The sequence below is a fragment of the Phascolarctos cinereus genome, unplaced genomic scaffold (assembly GCF_003287225.1).
Source record: "Phascolarctos cinereus isolate Bilbo 61053 unplaced genomic scaffold, phaCin_HiC Scaffold_726;HRSCAF=1367, whole genome shotgun sequence".
NCBI lineage: Eukaryota > Metazoa > Chordata > Mammalia > Diprotodontia > Phascolarctidae > Phascolarctos > Phascolarctos cinereus.
Window position 1 is genome coordinate 101,951,376 of NW_027556098.1, and position 20,833 is coordinate 101,972,208.

At 38.7% G+C, this 20,833-nt stretch overlaps 1 protein-coding gene across 2 annotated transcripts in view; it reads left to right on the forward strand.

Annotated features, from left to right (window-relative positions):
• The first annotated feature begins 1 nt into the window (after position 1).
• The window catches only part of CUNH3orf52 (chromosome unknown C3orf52 homolog), a 41,943-nt gene continuing 21,111 nt past the window's right edge, over positions 2–20,833 (forward strand). For both annotated transcript variants that reach the window (XM_021007105.2, XM_021007106.2), the window contains exons 1-2: positions 2–215; positions 12,622–12,751. In XM_021007105.2, coding sequence (XP_020862764.1) covers positions 108–215; positions 12,622–12,751 — 238 coding nt within the window. In that variant the 5' untranslated portion in view covers positions 2–107. The remainder of the gene's footprint in view (positions 216–12,621; positions 12,752–20,833) is intronic.

The following is a 20,833-nucleotide window of genomic DNA, read 5'->3' on the forward strand; positions in this document are numbered from 1 at the left end:
CCGGAGACTTCAGTTTTCTTGGGGTCTCTTGCTCTGCCGCCGCCTGGCCTTAGCTTTCCTTTGCTCTCTCACTGGGTGGAGGAGACTGCCGGCGCCCGGCTGATGCTATGATTGAACTCTCCAGGCTCCAACGAAACCCCGATGAGGCAGTGCCTCTGAACGGGACGGTTCCTCTAGAGACCAGTCTGCAGGTGGAGTACCCCGAGCCAGCCCAGGTAGGAAGACCTTGCCTAACGCGGCTATATGAAGCTGTGGAGGTAACAGACTCAGGGCTAGATTTCCTATAAAGTACTTAAAAAAAAAGTTTAACCTTACTAAGTTGACCAAAAACAAACGAATATAAAGTATCTTGCGTATTCGAATAGTGCCACTGGAAATCCCAAGAAAGAAAGTTTGAACTCTTTAAACAGGGACCACATCTAACCCGTCCCACAGCCTCCAGGTTTAAATTGACAAGGAAGTGGCTTCTTCTCCGCTGATCTCCCTAAGTAGACAGAGGGAGAATAGGTTTTAAGAACCAGAGCTCTGATGTTTGGAAACCCTTTTCTTCCTCAATACTGTAGTTGAATTGTGTTCGGGGTAGCATCCTGGAACATTTTTAATGTTTCTTCAAAGCTGTTGAATAATTGTCTATTTGGCTATAAAGGCGATGCCACAGGGCAGATCTGATATATATTAGATGTGCTTTGAAATGTAGCTGTCCACAGTTACTAAAACACATGTTTTCCTTTTATTGCAATGCTCTGTTAGAGCTACCAGATTTTTTTTTAATGGGTATTTGAAACTATGGGTGCCAGATAATTGCCATTTTAGTATAATTGTTTGTAACAGGATCAGTAAACCATGGAAATTTCTCTGGGCTTTGATTGGAAAATGACATTTTCGTTTCTATGGTAAGTAGAAGTAAGTATGGTAAATAGAGTAGACAATAAATCATCATCTTTTACACTGAACAACTGCAAGAAATAACCCAGTAACCACAACCAAAAGGGAAGCTAGAGGGTTGTGGGATAAGAGTTGATTCTTTTTTCTATTCTATCCCCCTACTTTGACTCCTACCCCAGCTTTCAGTCAGCAACCTTTTAGTAAAAGCACTTAGAGCAGGACAGTCAACACTTTCTATTCTTGGACCAATCCACATCTCCTTCCCCACGCAATCTCCCAGAAGAAGAGAGGGAGAGAAGATGAGATGGGAGGAAGAGTAAGAGTTATGAAGGGGATTACTACGCAGTTTTCACTTGCTTAGAAGAATTGAAATGAATTTGAAGTATACCATTTTAACCTTAGTCCTTGGCAATTTTCAGTCAGCAATTGTATTTCTCTTGAGTTCAATCTTAATTGTGTCTCATACATCATTAGTTTTCAATAACTGGTTATAAGACAACTGTGACGGAATTTTGTGCCAAGTGCCTTCTTAAACAGGACAAAAAATAGAGCTGTTAGAGAGCTCTCCACGTATAGGTCTAAGAATCACTTTTTGTTTCATTGATTCTTGCCCCACCCCCACTCCTGAACCCTCAAGTAGGGAGTTCAAATGTGGAAGTTCCCTTAGCAATATATATATTTAATGCCCTGGTGCTTATATTTCCAGGAACACATAATTCTGTTAAAAAGTTTGTGTAAGAACAAATTGGCTTCCCTCTTGAATTTGAAATAATGGGAATTCTAAGAATGTTCTAGCTATTACTACATGTGGCTACAAGTACGCCCTTGGTATCTCAGTAATCTAAGCCAGTGACTGGGACTGGGACTCTGGATCTTAGAAAAAAAGATTGTCTGGAACTTCAGTCTAATATTTACTGAGTGTCTGTATATGTCAAACACTATATAAACTTGTGTTCTCTCTTTTTCTCTCTTGTCTTATGGGTGTGTGTGTGTGTGTGTGTGTGTGTGTGTTCCAGAGATATGAGTTTCAGTCCTAGAATATCTAAGAAGCTGTAATCACTTAAATTAAAATAGCTCTTATTTAGCTTACCTACATTTATTGTCTGTATTTGAGCTTGGACAAGCCACTTAACTTCTTTGTATCTATTTCCCCCCTTAAAAAAATTTTTTTTTCAATTTTTTTGTTAAGGCAATAGGGGTTAAGTGACATGCCCAGGGTCACACAGCTAGTGTCACGTGTTTGGTCTGAGGCTGAATTTGAACTCAGGTCCTTCTGATTTCAGGGCCGGTGCTCTATCCACTTCGCCACCTAGCTGCCCCTATTTCCCACATTTTAAAAATTAGGAATAATAATTACCAGAGATGTTATAGAACTGATTTATGTATAATATTGGACTGAGTACCTCCAATGCCCCTTCCAACTTTAAGATTCCACGATAACTGCCTACAGGTGCAGCTGAGAAGTCTGGAATCTGTGATGGCAAAAAACAGTGACAGCCATCATAATTCCTATGATTGGAAAATCACATTGGGAAAGGAAAGAAGATCTTCCTGTCCCTTTCCTTATGTGGGTCTAGGACGGCAAGAATTCTTCATCTAGGGTCTATAGGTCCCAAAGACATACATGGGTAGATTTCATGGGGCTTATAAACTATTTTTTTCAATGTTTTGGTAACTGTATTTCAGTATATACTGATTTATTTCCTTTGTAATCCTGTATATTTTATTTAAAAGCATTATTCTAAGAAAGTCCATAAGCTTTGCTAGACAGAAAAAAAAAGGTTAAGAACGCCCTGGTGTAATTGAAAGAGGAAACCATGACTGAAAGCTATTCTGTCTGTAATCAAGCAATCAATACACCAATCAATAAATATTTAGCAAGTGTCTACCATATGCCAAGCATACCCTCTCAGCTGGCATTTTTTCTGAAATGCTGTCACCCTAAGGATGACAACAATGCAAATAATAATAATGTAATTTTAAGGACGTTGCCTTTTAGCATTTTCTTTTTTTTAAACAAATTATTGATATCTTTGCAACATCACCAGTATTTCATCCAATATCCTTTTCCCACACCCCTCCACTCCGACAGAGAACCATCTCATATAACAAACAATTGTTTTTTAAACTGACCTATCACCATTTCAACAAGAAATTTAGACTAGATACACTCCTGGACATTTCTTCCTCTAGTGAGATTACAATAGGAGTAAATAACAACAAAAGGTGAAGTACTGTATCATCCAGTTCTGGGTTTTCTCAAATAATGACAAGTCTCTCCTGGTTGGATAAGCCTGTTGCATACCCTGAAGTCATAAATATTAAAGTCTGCAACTCATGAGACTCAATTAGTGCTAGACTTGGTTTTAGGAAGGCCTGAATTCAAATGTGACTTCAGACAGTGACTAGCTATGTGATCTTGGGCAAGTCATTGAATTTCTCAGTCTGTAAAATGGGATGGCACCTACCTCCTAGGGTTGTCATGAGGATCAAAAAAATAAAATTTGTTAAGTGCTCTGCAAACCTCAAAGCACTTTATACACACCAGCTGATATCATTATTGTTATTAAAATTATTGTTTATTGTTGTTGTTGTTATCGTTATGGCTCCAAAGAAGCAGCATGGCAAAATGGAAAGAGCGTTACACTCAAGAGTCAGGATGACCCGAGATTGAATCTTACCTCAGACACTTACTAGATGTATGATCCTTGGAAAGTCATTTAACCACTTTCAGCCTCAGATTTAGTATCTGTAGAATAGGCATAATTGCCCTTTCTTTACCAGATTGTGAGGCTCAAATGAGATTATAATATACATGTATTATATATATATATATATATATATATATATATATATATACACACACATATATACACATATGTGCTTTGCAAAATTTAAAGTAGTTAATAAATATTAGCTATCAGTAAGCACTGGCTCTCTTTCCTCTGTCAATCAACAAATATTTATAAGCGCCTATATGTCAGGTGGGGAAGTGTAGGTGGCGCAGTGCATAGAGTGCCAGGCCTGGAGTTAGGAAGACTCATGTTCCAAATTCAAATCCAATCTCAGACACTTATAGCTCTGTGACCATATGCAAGTCACTTAACCCTGTTTGCCTCAGTTTCCTTGTCTGTAAAATGAACTGGAGAAGGAAATGGCAAACCACTGTAGTATGTTTTCCAAGAAAACCCCAAATGGGGTCACAAAGAGTCAGACTCAATGCAAACAACTGAACAACTATATACCAGGCACCATGCTAGGTGCTGGGAATGAATACAAATACAAAAGCAAGACAATAACTGCCCTAAGGCACCTTGCATTCTTTCGGAGAAGAAAACATGTGTATACGTGTATGTATATATGTATGTATGAAAGCGTGTATGTACATGTACATACAAAATGATCAAAATTAAATGCAAGGAGATTAAAGAGTAAGGAAGGAAAGATTTACTAAATGCCTACTATGTTCTAGACTGTTACACAGAGACCAATAAAAGTTTTAGTATTTTTATTTAATTGGGGGGGGGGGAAGCTTTTGAATAAGCAATGCATATCCTGCTGTTTACCATCCCAAATAGTAATTCTTGGTATTTTCAGGTAGGCATGAGAGCTAATGTTTTTGCTTCCAGTCTGAGTACATTACTTATCTGTCCTGATATGCTCTTTCAACTTGTTTATACTGCAAGGACCATCCCACTAACCATCTTAGAACTTTTCTTCATTTCCTTTAGGGTACACTATTTAAGAAACACTGCCTTAAGGGGATATAAAATATGTAATTTCCTTTTTCTAGTCAACCCTCTGAGCTACCTCTGCAAGAAGTATGACTTTTAGGGCATGAGACTGGTTTCCTTTTTTCTTTTTATATGTGAACTTTTATTTCCAAGTAAGTAAATTCACCAAACTATTTACCTTAAGAGGTTATGTGTTCACTCCTCTGAGATCCGCATGACACAAAGTATTTTGGGAATTCTTTGGAGATGATTTAAATGATAACTCTATCCAAGTATTTGAAAGCCTGTCTTGTAATGAGGGGTTAGATTTGATCTGTCTGGCTCAGAGGGCAGAACCAGGAGTGAGGGGTGAAAGCTGCAAAGTAGTCCATTGAGGTCTGATGTTGGTAAGAACTTCCTAATACTTAGGTCAAAAAATGGAAGTGATTTCCCCAAGAAGCAATGGTTCCTACTTCATTGGAGTCCAGAGGCTGGACAAAGCCTTACTGGGGGCATTCCCTTTCAGTGGACTTTCCTTGGGTTGGATTTCATGACTGCTGAAACCATGCAGATCCAGAATTCTCTGATTCTGTTCCAAAAGCCTTTAGTATATCTTTTGGAATAACCTCAATGGTACAAAATCTTCAGTCTTTGAGGGGTGGATTTGATGTATTCTAGGCAACCCAAAGGCAGACATAGAGCTAATGAAACAAGTGGGTGATTTCCCTAAGAAATATGGCTTTGGGTCAAGAGTAGGGTATGATTAAAAAGTGATGAGTCTGGCTGGTCTCATGGAGTGTTCAAACTGCCTCTTAAGGCCATTCCAAAAGAGGAATTCCCAAAAGGTTTTGGAACAATGGCAGAATAGCTGGAATGAGTAAGTTTATAACTTCCTAAAACCACAGAATCATAGATTTAGACTTGGATGATTCTTCAAAGATTCTCTAATGTAGTCTAGAACAAATTTTGTTCTGTGAAGTTTATATTCAGTCAAAGGGCTGCACTTGAGTACCTAGAGGGCTACATGGGGCCTCAAGGCTGCAGGTTCCTCACCCCTGCTGTAGTCCAACCCACTGTCATTTTCAGTCCCTTTTTATGTACCAGCCCCTTCTGTATTGCTTGCAAATATGGTTGTTTCCTCTGTCACAGCCCTCTCCTCCAGCCATTGACTGATGTCTCTTCTCTCTCACTGTTAAACTCTTACAGATATCTTAATTCGTGGCCTCCATTTAGTTCCTCAAATGCTTCGCAAAGATAAATTTTGGCTTGGTGTCAGGAAAAGCATTCTAACATTTAGAGCAGTCTAAAAATGGAAGGGGTTTCCAAAGGAAATAGTGGGTTTTTCTTCACTGACAATATTCAAGCAACCTGGCTTCAGACTCCACCATGCTATTGATATGGTTCTCTCAGTTTATTGTTATTATTCAATCATTTTGCAGTCCTGTCTAACTCTTTGTGACCCCATTTGGGGTTTTCTTTGCAGAGATACTGGGGTGGTTTGTCATTTCCTTTGCCAGCTCATTTTACAGATGAGGAAACTGAGGCAGAGTTAAAGTGACTTGCCCACGGGTTACACAGCTAGTGTGTCAGGCTGGATCAAACTCAGGAAGATGAGTCTTCATGACTCCACCTCACTGCCCTAATTATCAAATCTGGCAGTCTTTTCTCAACTCTTATCTTCTTGAACTTTCTGCAGTTTTTTGACTTTGTCATCTGCTCTATTCCATCCTTTATTTTTTCTGTTGCATTGTTCTGTTCTAGTTTTCCCATCTGTCTGACCACTCCTTTTCAGTATCTCCTTTTTTAAATTATTACCTCGTTCCTATTCCACAGTTCCATCCAGGGCTCTCTTCTCTCTACTCATCTGCTCTTGTGAGTATCTTTCCATAATCGATGTATGTGTGTGTGTGTGTGTGCGTGTATGTGTGTGTGTGTGTGTGTGTGTGTGTGTGTGTGTGTGTGTGTAGCTAGCCCTGATCTCTCGTCTGAATCCCAGTTTTACATTTGAACATTCCTCCTAGAGACTTCCATTTCAGTTTCCTATTGATACCTCAGCCTCAACATGTCTAAAACTCAACTCAACTTCTTTGCTAACCCATTCATTTTCCAAATTTTCTTCACCCTATTGAGGGTACCATCAACTATTCTCCTGTTCATCTGTATGCCTAATGTTACTGTAATTTTTATTTAATTTTTTATCCCTTTCCACTCTCAGACAAATATCCATTTAATTACAATTTCTTCTTGATTTTATCATGACATCTCTAGCATTAATCTGTTCCCTAACCATGCCATAATCATCTTGGCCCTTATTTTCTCTCATCTAGACTAGTTGTATCAAACTGTTGGACATGTAAACACACCCACCATGCCATTTCTTAGGTAGGAGACACAGGAAGGCTTCTAGCACCTCTCTCACTAGCAGGTTTGCTTTTGATCTGGTCAGACAGGAAGACAGGAATGGAGTCATAATAAGGGGTTAAATAAACTTACTTTAGTCTAGTCTAGTCTTCTTAAAGGGAGTTTGCTGATAATGCTAGCACCAATTCCTACAGCATTCCCTAGCAACCCTTCTTGCAGGGGCCAGCATGAAGGGGGGGGCAACAACCCCTCTGTCTCAATGGGGTCAATCGAGACCAGCACCATTTGTGCACTCTCCTAAATCCCCTCAAGCCTCCATGGAGCCAGTTGAGGCAAACATACAGATTCCCCCTCCCAATCCTTGATGTGGACAGATCAAGGCACTCACGGCATTCCAGCTTGTGCACTCAGTCCTAAGGGTGTCCCCACTCACTGACCAGTGCCCACTTGCTTTATAGGGCAACAGACAAAGAAGGCATATTGCCACCAACAGCCTCACAATTTTACATTACTTCATCCCTATATCTACCACGACTGTGCAGTAAAAACTGTTTTCAACCATGATCTTGAAAACTCATATCTAACAACTGGAAACTAGGGATTATTATGGCTATGGATCCTGGGAAAGAAGACTCAAAGAATAACAAAAACTCACCTTACATACACTTAATTCCAAATCCTCTGAAATAAAACCCTCTGTTCTGCATTCATTTTTAAATAGATATTCTAATGTCTTTGATATTAAAAAATCATCATATAATGTCACAGTCACACATCACATAAATGTCAGAATTTGTAAATTTATAGATAGATTTATCAATGAATAGATAGAGCATTTATTAAATGCTTAGTCTGTGCCAGACACTATGGTATGTTCTGGGATATAGATACAAGCAAACAAGATAATCTCTACCCTCAGAGGATTTACATTCCAATGGGGAAAGACAGCATATAAACAGAGCTGGAAGGGGGGAGGAGCTATGGTAGGTAGGAGGGAACCTCAGAGGAGGCAAGGTGGATGGGGAAGAGGTAGAGAAGTCCAGAGACAGTCAAGCCAGGAGTGATGTGACCATGGCTAGTACCCTTCATGAAATGGTGGTCTGGGCTAGGAAGTCACCAATCAGGAGAATGGACCTTAGGGTAGAGGTTTCTCCAGGGCTAGAGAAATGGTTGGGAAGGAGATGGAGAACTTGAGAGAGTGAGTCAAACCTGGAGACAATACTGTATACTGGGGACAAGAAATGAAGTGGCTAATCAGTTGAAACCCGGAAAGATTGACGTGGAAATGAAGATATTTTCCTATGTGTCAGGAAACTCTCACTCATTTAATGTCTGCTCCTGAGGTGGTACATACAGAACAGGATAGCTTGTTTGAGCCAAAAGGTAATCCTACCTCCCTAGTCAGCCTTTGTTAGACTATCCAGGGCTCTCTGAGACTTGAGTCTAACTAAAGGCTTTTGTGGGGCATTCAGAGGACAAGATGATAAAACATGACTCTCCCAGCAACAGGGTGCACACCCAGTCTACACGTCTACACAAATTTGTAGAGGGAAATACTTTGAAAGTTTGTGAGTTTGGTGGAGGGTTTCTTGTTTCTCATCACCTCAATCCAATAAAATGGAAACCATCTTGTGGCCACTGCATTGGCTTAGAATGCAAGCTAAGACAGAAAAAGTCCGGGTGAGAGGGAAGAAGGAAGTGCTATTTCTCCTCTGCATGTTCCAGGACTGTGCAATCTCCAGTGTGGAGAGAGAGGTTGAGTGACTTAAAGAGAATTGAAAATAATAGCAACAGGCTTATTTAGTTAAGTGAAGGCTTTAAAGACTGAATAATAAACCTTCCTAGATTTGAAAATATCATGAAATTAAAGCAAGTTATCAGCTCTTCTCTGTTACAACTGAGGGCAACATACAATTTAAGCTATATTATCAGGGATTTAAGTTGAATATAAGGAAGAGTTACTGTTGGTAAGGGTAAGGTCTGGTAAGAGTTACAAAAAGACCCAGATTGAAGTACCACCTCTGACATATATTAGTCATATATTTCTAGGCAAGTCATTAGTGCCCTTAGCAACTGTCTAAAACTAATTTAGCCAGGAGTATAGACATATATTGGTGAAGGGAGTTTCCACGATGGAAATTCCCTATACTGATTAAATCTGAGGTCCATACATCTGTTGCTGTGTCCTTTCACTCATGTTTGACTCTTTGTGAAATCATTTAGGGTTCTTGGCAAAGATACCGAAGTGGTTTACCATTTCCTTCTCCAGCTCATTTTACAGATAAGGAACTGAAACAAACAGGGTTTGACTTTGACTTTCCCAGGGTCACACACTAATAAGCGTCTGAGGCCCAATTTGAGCTCATAATATGAGCCTTCCTGACTTTAGGCTCAGCACTCTATCCACTATACTACCTAGCTGCTATGCCTCTAACCCAATCAAAGAAACCAAGGTAAAACAAAATAAGACAAAAGAAAATAAGGTTTCTAACAGAAATTATTAAGTGAATGTCTTTAAAACCAGACAAACTCTTCAATTAAAAATAAATTTTATTGTTAACATTTTTAATATCTCCTAGATTTCTACCTATCTCCCTCCTTCTTTGCTTTCCTCACAGAGAACCATCTCTTGTAAAATATTTTTTTAAGAAAAAAGAGGAAGGGAAAAAAATCAGCAAAACCAGGTGATACTTCTAAACACATCTGACTTGATGTGTAATGTTCTACACTTGTGAATCCCTTAGTTATTTCTGCAGGAGAATTGAAAGAGATATATAGAGGTTCTTCTGTACTTGAGAGAATGAAGGTATGTTATTATTTGGAATCAAAGAAATGAACTAAATAACCTTCAATATCTTGGTCTTCCCCGGCCCAAGATCTTATGGGTCTATTCTGATTTTAATGACCCCAGGCCTTTCTTATTAAAGTATGAAAAATAATAACATCTTCCCACATCTGAGATTCTGACTTCCTATGTATTCTACAAGATATGAGGGCTCAGGCACAAAAATTTCCACTATGAGAGGTCTCTTGTCTAGCAAATTGTCCATAGTTTTAGGTAGTGTTGATCTAGAAGGTGATTTCTTTTTTTGAATAATATTTTTCCCAAATATATAAAAACAATTTTTAGCATTCATTTTTTTTTTAAATTTTGAGTTCCAAATTTTTTCCCACCCTCCCCTCTCCCCTCTCTGTGATGGTAAGCAATTTGATATTGGTCATATGTGTGCAATCATGCAAATCATATTTCTATATTAGTCATGTTGCGGAAGAAAGCACAGACCAAAAAAAATCCACAAAAAAAATAAAGAAAGTGAAAAATAGTATGCTTCCATCTGCATTCAGACTCCATCAGTTCTTTCTCTGGAAGTGGATAGCATTTTTCACCATTGAGTTCTTTGGAATTGTCTTGGATTTTTGTGTTGCTGAGAATAGCCAAGTCATTCGCAGTTGATCATCTTACAATGTTGATGTTACTATATACAATGTTCTTCTGGCTCTGCTTACTTCACTCTGTATCAGTTCATGTCTTTTCAGGTTTTTCCTGAAACCATTCCCTTTGTCATTTCTTATAGCACAATAGTGTTCATTTACAATCATATACCACAACTTGTTCAGTCATTCCCCAATTGATGGACATACCTTTAATTTCCATTTTTTTTTGCCACCACAAAAAGAGCCGTTATAAATATTATACAAATAAGTCCTTTTCCCTTTTTTTGATCTCTTTGGAATATAAACCTAGTAGCAGTATTTCTGAATCAAAGAGTATTCATGGTTTTATAGCCCTGTGAGCATAGTTCAAAATTGCTTTTTAGAGTGGTTGGATTAGTTCACAACTCCACCAACAGAGCAATAGTGTCCCAATTTTCTGACATACCCTCTAACATTTATCATTTTCCTTTTCTGTCATATTAGCCAATCTGATAGGTGTGAGGTGATACCTCAAGAGTTGTTTTAATTTGCATTTCTCCAGTCGATAGTGATTTAGAGCATTTTTCATATGACTATATAAAGCTTTGATTTCTTCATCTGAAAACTGCCTGATTATAGCATTTGACACTTTGTCATTTGGGGACAGACTTATACTCTTATAAATTTGACTCTATATATTTGAGAAATGAGGCCTTTATTGGAGACAGTTGATATGAAAAAATTTTCCCTGGCTTTCTGCTTTCCTTCTAATCATGATTACATTGGTTTTGTTTGTACAAAAACCTTTAGATTTAATATAATCAAAAATATAAATTTTACATCTTGTAATACTCTCTATCTTGTTTGGTTATAAATTCTTTCCTTCTCCATAGATCTGACAGGTAAGTTATTCCAAGCTCCCCTAATTTTCTTATGGTATCACCATTTACGTCTAAATCACGTACCCATTTTGACCTTATCTTGGTACACTGTATGAGATGTTGGTCTATACCTACTTTCTTCCATACTGTTTTCCAGTTTTCCCGGAACTTTTTGGGAAATAGTGAGTTCTTGTCCCAAGAGCTTGGCTCTTAGGGCTTACCAAACACTGGGTTACTATGGTCATTTACTATTGTGTATTATGTACCTAATCTACCACTTTATGTCTTCAGAAAATGATTTCTATGACAGGACCTCTATGCAATCCTATACAGCAGGGGTATAACACTAACCTCCAAGGAGTATTCTTAGTACAGAAGAGTTTCCCTGTGTCCATTCCACTCTAGTCCCCTGTTCCAGCATTCTTATTCCTTATGATACTTCAGGCTACACTTCGGGACTAAAGGCCAAGATGAGGTAAACTCAGTGGATAGTTTCTTGTAGAGGGATTTTAGAGGCCACTGGTGGGGTGGTCCTCTGATATTCTATTAAAGAGTCAAGAAATATTAAATGTCTACTCCATTAGGCTTCAGGAGAAGGTGAGGCAAGAATACAAAGAAATATGGCCTACAGTCTACCTTCAAAGAGGTGGGGGACAGCTAGTCAGCTCTGTGATGTAGGAATTCAGAAGGGATGCTTTCTTAGGACTGAGTGGTTAAGGATGTGCCCTTAAGGTGGTGGAATTTGAGCTGAGCCTTGAAGTTTAGATAGAATTTGGATAGTCAGGAGAGAAGAGAGGGTTTTTCAGTCAAGGGAAATAGTTCAAGCCTAAAGTTGCTGCTGTCCTCCAACATTTTCCATTCTTGATTACGGCAGAATCATAACTAACAACACTGGTACCCAAAGCAAGAAATACTAAATGTATCCTCAAATCAACTGGTGGAGGTGGGGAGACATGTATCCCGACACATCCATGTTGGGGAAGATTGAAGATCCCAAGTTATCAGCAGGTTGAGTTAGGGAGCTCACTTGGTATACATTTGTGTACTCTCAATATTTCAGGGTCCTAGGGTAAAGCACAGGTTACCTAGCTGTAGTTATGACTTTGGCTGCAAGAATGATCCCCAAAGGATAAAGAGCCTGAGAGATGGTGGTAATCCTAGTATTGGCATGGTGCTTATGGCTCCTGGTACTCTTCATCAGAGATAAGTTTATTCTGCAGTATGTAAATTCTATGTGTGAAAATTTTCTGTTAGGTAAGTGTAAACTATGGGAAAGTCTGATAAACATTTTTGCAGATAGGTACATTTTTGGAAGACTCTTAAAAGTTTACTTCAATCTTAGCTGATAATGCCCTTCTGTTTTCTAGGCTAGACGACAAAAACCCTGGAAATTCTGTAATGAACCTGTAAAGGGGAAGTATAAACTGTGGATGGCAATTGTTTCTATCTTCATAGGCCTCATTCTAGTAATTTTTATAAGCGTGATTATCCATGAAGGTAAGAATCTTAAAAAAAAGATAATTTGATTCATATATGTGTAGAGATGTATCTATATCCATACACACACTATGTGTATGTGTATTCGTGAGCTCATGTATAGCTTTTGACATAGAAATACCACAACTAGGTTTTTACCCCCAAAGAGATAAAAAAAAAAAAGGAAAAGGACTCATATATACAAAAATATTTATAGCAGCTCTTTCTATGGTGACAAAGAAATGGGAAAGTGAAAGGATACCTGTCAAATGGAGGATGATTGAACAAGATATAGTACATGAATATTCATGGAATACTATTGTGCTGTGAGAAATGGCAAAGGGATCGGTTTCAGGAAAAACTTGGAAAGACTTATATGAATTAATGCAAAATGAAGTGAGTAGAACTAGGCGAATGCATATATGGTAATAGCAATATTGTAATGATGACCAGCTATGAAAGACTTAGCAACATTGATCAACATAATAACCCACAACAAATCCAAACGACTGTGAAAAACGTTATCCATCTCTAGAGAGGTAACTGATGAACTGTGAATGAAGATTGAAGCACAATTTTTCCACTTTATTTTTCTTTCTATTTTTTTTGTGAAAATATGTTTTACATGATTTCATTTGTATAGTGGGTATGGTATTTCTTCTGTTCTCAATAGGTGGGGAAGGGACTAGAGGAAAGAAGAGAATTTAGAACTGGAAATAAAATTTTAAAATGAAGAACAAAGCAAAGTATGCCATGGGGAGGGAACAGTGGGGAGAAAGGAAATTAGGGACTTGGCATCATCATGGAGAATACGTTTGAGCGATTGATTTATTTGAGCACCAGAGAAAGAGTTAGAAATTCTCCTGTTGCAACCTTTGTGTAACCTGGAAAATGTCACTTAAGCTTTCTGAAATTATTTCCTCATCTGTACAATCGGGATGATAACATCTGTCCTGCCTTCTTCACAGGGTGGTTGAGAGGTTAAGATTATGTAATAGGTGAAACCATTTTGAAAACTTCAAAACTATAAAAACCAAGGAATTAAAAAGACAAGAAGGATGAATAAATACATATTAAATCATTAATCAATTTAATATCAATGTAGAAAGGAATAAAGACTTTTTGGAGAGAGTAACAAAAACATTCTGTTTTTCCTTAGGGATCTAATAGCTGTTTTCAGACATTCAAAGGGTCCTCATGAGGAAGATGATCTAATTTGTTATGTTTAGCCCCAGAGGTCAGAGCTAGAGGAATGAACAAAAGTTGCAGAAAGGCAAATTTTGGCTTGATTTCAGGAAAAACCTCCTAACAATTGAAGCTGTCTGAAAGTAGAATGGGATGTACCTAGAATGGGATCCCCCTTCCAGGAATCTTCAAGCTGAAGCTAGGTAGCTAGCTACTGGTTAGGCATGTTATGGTAAAGCTGGTTGGATGGTTGGATGGTTGCTGAGTTCTATTCCAACTCAAAATAAGTGTTGTGATTTCCTAAGAATCACTGACGTTCCCTAGGAATCATGATGCATTTCAATCAATCAATCAGCATTTTTTTAAAAAAGTGTTTACTATGTACTGTTTTGCCTCCTGTAGGTGAACTACAGCTCTGGAAAAAAAAAAAGGCTTTGAAAGAGCCCATTGTAATTCAAATGGAGCTACTACCATGGCTTTAAATCCAAATCACTCTGGCTCTCCCTAATTGGCCAATAATAGGTCCCAGCCCAAGCCTCACTTGCTTACTCTTTGGATGTCTCAGAGTGAGTCAAATAGCAATTGTTTTCTGTTCAGGCCAGAATCTCTAAGGGTCTTCTCCTCCCAGATTGTTGTTTCTTTTGGGAAAGCAAACGAGGCCATCTTTTGTCTCAATTCTAACCTAGCCTTCAATCACTGAATGGGTGTTGCCTCAGACAAACTGAGACCTGGGAAAGACCTTAGTTTAAAAAGACCAAGGTCTTCCACTGCATTCTGACCCCATCTCCAGTCATCTTGACTTATATCTTGCCACTGGACTCCAATGACTCCAGAGGAGAGAGCGAGTCTGATGTCTGCACTGTTCTGCCTCATTTAAATCCAACTCACTTGCAAGTCAATACATCACCATGCTGATGTCATTGGTCCTCTTTATTTTGTATTAGGTATCATGCTAAGTGCTAGGAGTACAAAGAAAAAGCAAAAACAGTCCCTGCCCTCAAGGACCCTGCATTCTAATGGGAGAGTCTATGTATGCCTATGTAAGTAAACAAGATCCAAATAGATAGGGATGCACTGAATCTAGACAGCCAGTCTTTACATTTTCAGTGCAATGATTTACACCTCAAAAATCACTGCTAGAAATCAGGACTTGATTTATTGTTTTATTGATTGTCTAGCCTGAAAAAAGTGATGGAGAAAATGTTAGCAATGCTGTTTAAACTTAAAAGTGTGTTGTGTACACACATACACACACACACACACACACACATACACTCTCACTCACACACTTCCCCCCCTTTTGAGAGATGGTTGCCAAACACTGAATAACACATGCCTGCATATATACTTTGTATCCTAGAGGGGAAGGTATTTAGTAGTTGGGGAACTGGGAAAGACCTTCTGCAGAAGATTCCCTGTGAGCTAAGTCTTGAAGGAAGGTAGGGAATTCTAAGATACTGGACGTGAGGAAGAAGAGCATTCCTAGGCATCACCGAGAGGGTGCAACAGCATAGAGGTTTAGGAAGAGCTCCATGTATGAAGAATGGCATGTAGGCTAGTATAGCTGGACCCAAGAGCATGTGGAGGTGAGTAATGTGCAGAGTGTTCCAAAAGTCTTAGTGTAGTTTTCAGCAATTGAAGTTTGAAGTTAAAACTGTACCAAGGGGCAGCTAGGTGGCACAGTGGATAGAGCACCAGCTCTGGAGTCCGGAGGACTTGAGTTCAAATCCAGCCTCAGCCACATGACATTTACTAACTGTGTGACTCTGGGCAAGTCACTTAACCCCAATTGCCTCACCAAAAAACAAAACAACAACAACAAAAAACTGTACCAGGATTTTTGGAATATCCTATGTAAGAAGACTAGAAAGATAAGAAGGGGGCAATTCTGCAAAGCCTTAAATGTCAAACAGAGTAGTTGGTTTTGTTTTGTTTTGTTTTTTAATCCTAGAAGTAATAGGGAGCCACTGGAGTTAACTGAGTGAGGAAATGATAGGAATAATATGGTCAGATTTGTGCTTTAGGAAACTTACTTTGGAGCATGTAGAGGATAAATTGGAGTAGGCAGAGATGTGAGGCACTTGCTTCTCTTCTGTCAGATACTCCTATAAAGCATGAGAAAATAAAGAGAGGAAACATAGTAGTCTTGGAATGGTGCCTGCAAAGTCTCACTGGCCTCTTGTTTTGAAGATCCATTTATTTTCATATGGTTGAATGTTCAGTCTATTTAGAGAAACATCTGTGTAGCATATCTCTACTTTATGTAAGAGACAATTGTTTTATTGCCTCAAAATAAATCCTCCCCAGTCTATATAAGGGATAGAATCGATCATATCACTGCAGAGAATTAACACTATATAATTCAAAGTGTAGGCAGATGTTGAATAAAAATGATTTGATGATGTCACATGTCCCAACCTTTGCTTCCTTCCTCACCCCAAAGAATGGTTTGGGGATTTTATTTTCTATGACGCGTTTAAGTGATACTATGAGAAATAGATCTGTTTTCTTTCTGAAGAGGGAGTGAGTCTCAGAAGATAGCTTATGACATCACACTTTATTAGTAGACAGACAAGTTTCACAAGTCTAAAGTTCTTAGTATAAGGTGACTCATGGGAAAAATCTGTTGGCAGAGGTTGATGCCAAATTGCTAAGATGTTGGATAACAGGGACCAGGTCCTATATATCTTTGTTGCTTCCATAGCCCCCAGCACAATGCCTCACATATTGTAGATGTTTCTGTAGTCATGCCTATCACATTACCTAAGGGAATCAGGTTATCTTCCTCTGAGGGCCTTTGTAAATCTTAGTGCTATATAAATGAGTAATGATTTTTACTCATCCTCTCCATCCAATAATATTATGCAACTTTCTTCTTTCCCTTCTATTGCAGGAAGCTGGGTCTCCTTTCCAAGGCTAATCCTTACCCCAACTTCTCTTGGACCATGTTCTACCATCCTACCAGTTATCCCCCCTCTCACTACTCCATTCCTTCCTCCCTCTCTCCCTTCCTTCCTTCCTTCCTTCCTTCCTTCCTTCCTTCCTTCCTTCCTTCCTTCCTTCCTTCCTTCTCTCCCTCTCTTCTTTCCCTCCCTTCTTTCCTTTCTTCCCTCCTTTTTTCCTTCCCTCCCTCCCTCCTTCTTTCCTTCCTTCCTTTCTTCAACAAACATTTATCGAACACCTGCTGTATAGGGCAATGTGTGAGGCACTGAGGGGAGAACATAGTCTCTTTCCGGTCTCCTTGGCTCTCCTAAGCTCAGCCATCCTGGAAGTGCTGGAACTACTTATGGGCCTGATCTCACTGCTGATCATCATGGGAGCTTTGACCCAGTTTCCCCTCCTTGGGCAATCTGGTGGTCCTCCAGTCTTTAATGCTGGATATATGTGGATACTTGATTGTCTTAACCCTATTGTGGCTCAGAACTCCTGAGCCTAGGGGATCTACCAGTGTCAGCCTCTATAGTAGCAGTCATGTGCCATCGTGCCCAGCCACTTTCAACAGTTTTATAAATCAAATTCAGCAAACATTTATGAAACATCTGTCATATACTGGACACACTGATACTATGGATATAAAGATGCAACAAGACACAGTTTTTGTCCTGAAAAATCTTATTATTATAGTGGAAGACATAAGATATATTCAAATAACTGTATTACTAGTTTGAATACAGGGTGTCCCAAAAGTCTTAGTGTAATTTTAACATTAAAACTGCTTTTGGGACAGATAAAAAACACATACACATATATGTATATATGCATATATACATACATACACACACACACATACATATATATATATATATATAATTATAAATATGTAAGTACAAGTATAAATAAAACACAATTCCAGCTAAAAACTTACCTGAGTTGAGCCTTGATGAACCTTGGATAACTAATGTTATCTTTGGGTCTCAGTTTCCTCATTTGTAAAATAAGGAGTTAGGTATATATTGTCTCTGGAGTTCCTTCCAACTCTAAATATGTCATCCCAGGAGATGAAAGATTTCAATATATATTTTATGTGTCTCTGTGGTGATGGAGTGAGTCCTGCCAATCATGGGGATTGGCATGAGCAAGGCAGAGATGGGAGAGAGCAGGATAAAAATAAGAGATAGCAGGTGGTCACTTTTATAATCATTTTTAAAAATTCTGATTTTAACAAATACCAAATAAAATAAGCATTTATAAAGACATGGAAGAACAGAAAAAAGGGACTATACACAAAACCAGCACCAACATTAAGTTTATAGGTATTATATAGAATGTGAAGAAGAGCCATGTGAGATAAGCCTGGAAAGTAATGTTGGAACTAGATAAGGGAAGGCTTTGAATGTTAGGTGAAGAAGTTTATACTTTGTTCAATACCGTCTAGCATCATGACCTTGGACAAGTCATTTAACCTCACTCAGCCTCAGTTTCTTCATCTGTAAATGGGGGATAATAGCAACATTTATCCCTCAGAGTTTGGTTTCTTAAATTTTGTTGTTGTTATTGTTAGGATCAAAGGAGATCGTATAGTACTATATGAATCCTGGATCTTATATGGTCACCCATGGTAAGCATCAGAGGCTAGATTTGAACTTGGATCCTCTAACTCCAGATCCAATGTTGTTTCCTCCATAGGACACGACCTACCAAGAACATTGGTCTTCTTTTGGACTCATTCCTCAGCTCTTTTCACTCTTATCTTCCTCATAAATGTCATCTATGCTTACACCTTCAACTAACACCTCTCTACAGATAGTATCCATATAGATATATCTAGCTCCCAAGCACTTTAGTTCCCAATCTCCAAGTGTCTGCTAAACATCTGAGCTTTGAACTCCCATCACCATTTAAAGATGAACATGTATAAAACCAAATTCATCATTTTTTCCTCCCAAACCTAGGCTTCTTCCATTCCCCACCCTTCCCTCTCATTAAATATGGAGACCTGGGTTCTGATCTCAGCTGAGTGACCATGGATAAATCCTCTAACTTCTTGAGATCTTAGTTTCATCTACAAAATGAAAGCATTGGACCAGACGATCTCCAAGCTTCCTTCCAACTCTAAAAATTGCTGTCTCTAAATTTCTGTCCATGGTGCCATCATTCTTATCTTCCTTGGCTCCTCTTTAAGCATCTCCACATTCTGCCAGTTGCCAAGTCCTGTCATTCCTTCCTTGGCAAGGTTCATCATGTCCATTCTTATTTTTCCATTTCTGCTGCACACTAGTTGAGATTCTCATTACCTCATGTTTGTACTTTTGCAATGGACTCCAAAATGGCATCTATCTCTACCTCTAATCTTTCCCCCCTTTCAATGGATTCTACATGCCCCTGCCAGGTAATTTTCACTTGGCACATTTTACCCTGCTGCTCATGAATTGTTAGCACTTCCTCATTGCCTAGAGGATAAACTACTTGGTCTGGCCCCTACCTAAGTCTTTAATCTTATTTCCCATTACTACTACTTCTCACTACTAAGGACACTACGAATCCTTACTTTAGACAAACTGGTCTTTTTTTTTTTGGTCTTGAAATAGTGCCTTTATACCTTTGCACAAACTTTCTCCTTTCTGGAATGTCATTCCCCTCCATTCCTTCTCCCTCTCTCCTTTCTACTCCCAGCTTGTTTAAGGCCTAACTTTCCTTTAAGGTCCATCTTATCAAATGAGATAATTTAAGTAAAGTACTTTGCAAGCCTTAAAGTGCCATATAAATGCTAGCTGCTTTATTATTGTTATTATCATTGTCATCATCATCATTATTGTTGTTGTTATCTGGGGTTCCCTTTCCTCCATGAAATCTTTGCCAATCACCCATTTCCTCTTCTCTTTACTACTGTGGCATTTATTGATTACAGCATTCTCTGGGCACTTAGCACTGAACATCTTTTTGTGCATGTGGCCTATCTTGTCTACTAGATTTTGAGTCCGTACAGGATAGGGATTACGTCTTCCAACTTGTATTCTTTGTGCTGATGTCTAGCACATTTCCCAATACATAGGAGACATTTAATAAATATTTGCTGAATGAATGCATGAAGTGCTATAAATGTGGTCCACTCAGTGTAGAAGACATGTAATCAGGGCCTATTTGAGATTCCTCCTTAACCTTGGGCTTGCATTTGACCTTTGAAGTCATAGCATTCAAGGTTCGTAGACTTAGAAGTGGAAAGGACCTTAGGTATCCTTGAGTCTAATGCCCAGAAGATTGAGTTTTAGAGAGATGAAGTTGCCCAAGGTCAGAGATGGGATTGGAACACAGGCCTTCCTGACTCCAAGTTCAGCATGCTGTGTATTCTATCACACTGCCTTGGAATCCATTAGAATCCTGCACATAGTCTACGTTCATTACATTTCCTATAGGAGCAATGTGACTCAAGAAAGATACAAAGTTATCATTCTTCCTTTTTATGTCTCCTATTTGCCATTTTCCTAAGGAACAGATAAAATATTCTTTTGGGGTTTTTTTTACTAGATTTCTGTTACACGGAGGTTTATTCTACTATGGGCAGCTTGCCTTTTTAATGGCCACTTCAGGCCTTCACTGCCAGGTTTAATGGCTAGGTTTTGTTACATGGGGTCACCTATAAGCAAAAGCTGAGTTCCTATTACCCATTTATTTCCCATTGTCCAAGAGACAGTGCCCCATAGTATCCTATTCCACTAGGGTAATGTTGAGCTAAAGATGAATAACTGGTTATTCAACCATAGTGGCAGCTCCCAGATTTAAGGTTTGTTTTTCCTTTAAATTGAACAGATTAAAAAACAATTAGATAATAGCAAGAGCTCATTAGAACATAAATAGAAACACAGAACTCATTGTCTACAAGAATATAATTCCTAAACACTGCAGAGCCAGAGGCCAAGTTCAAAGTCTTTTTTCTGTTTGGCAAGTATTTTGTCAACATTCTAATTCCATGTATCAGTC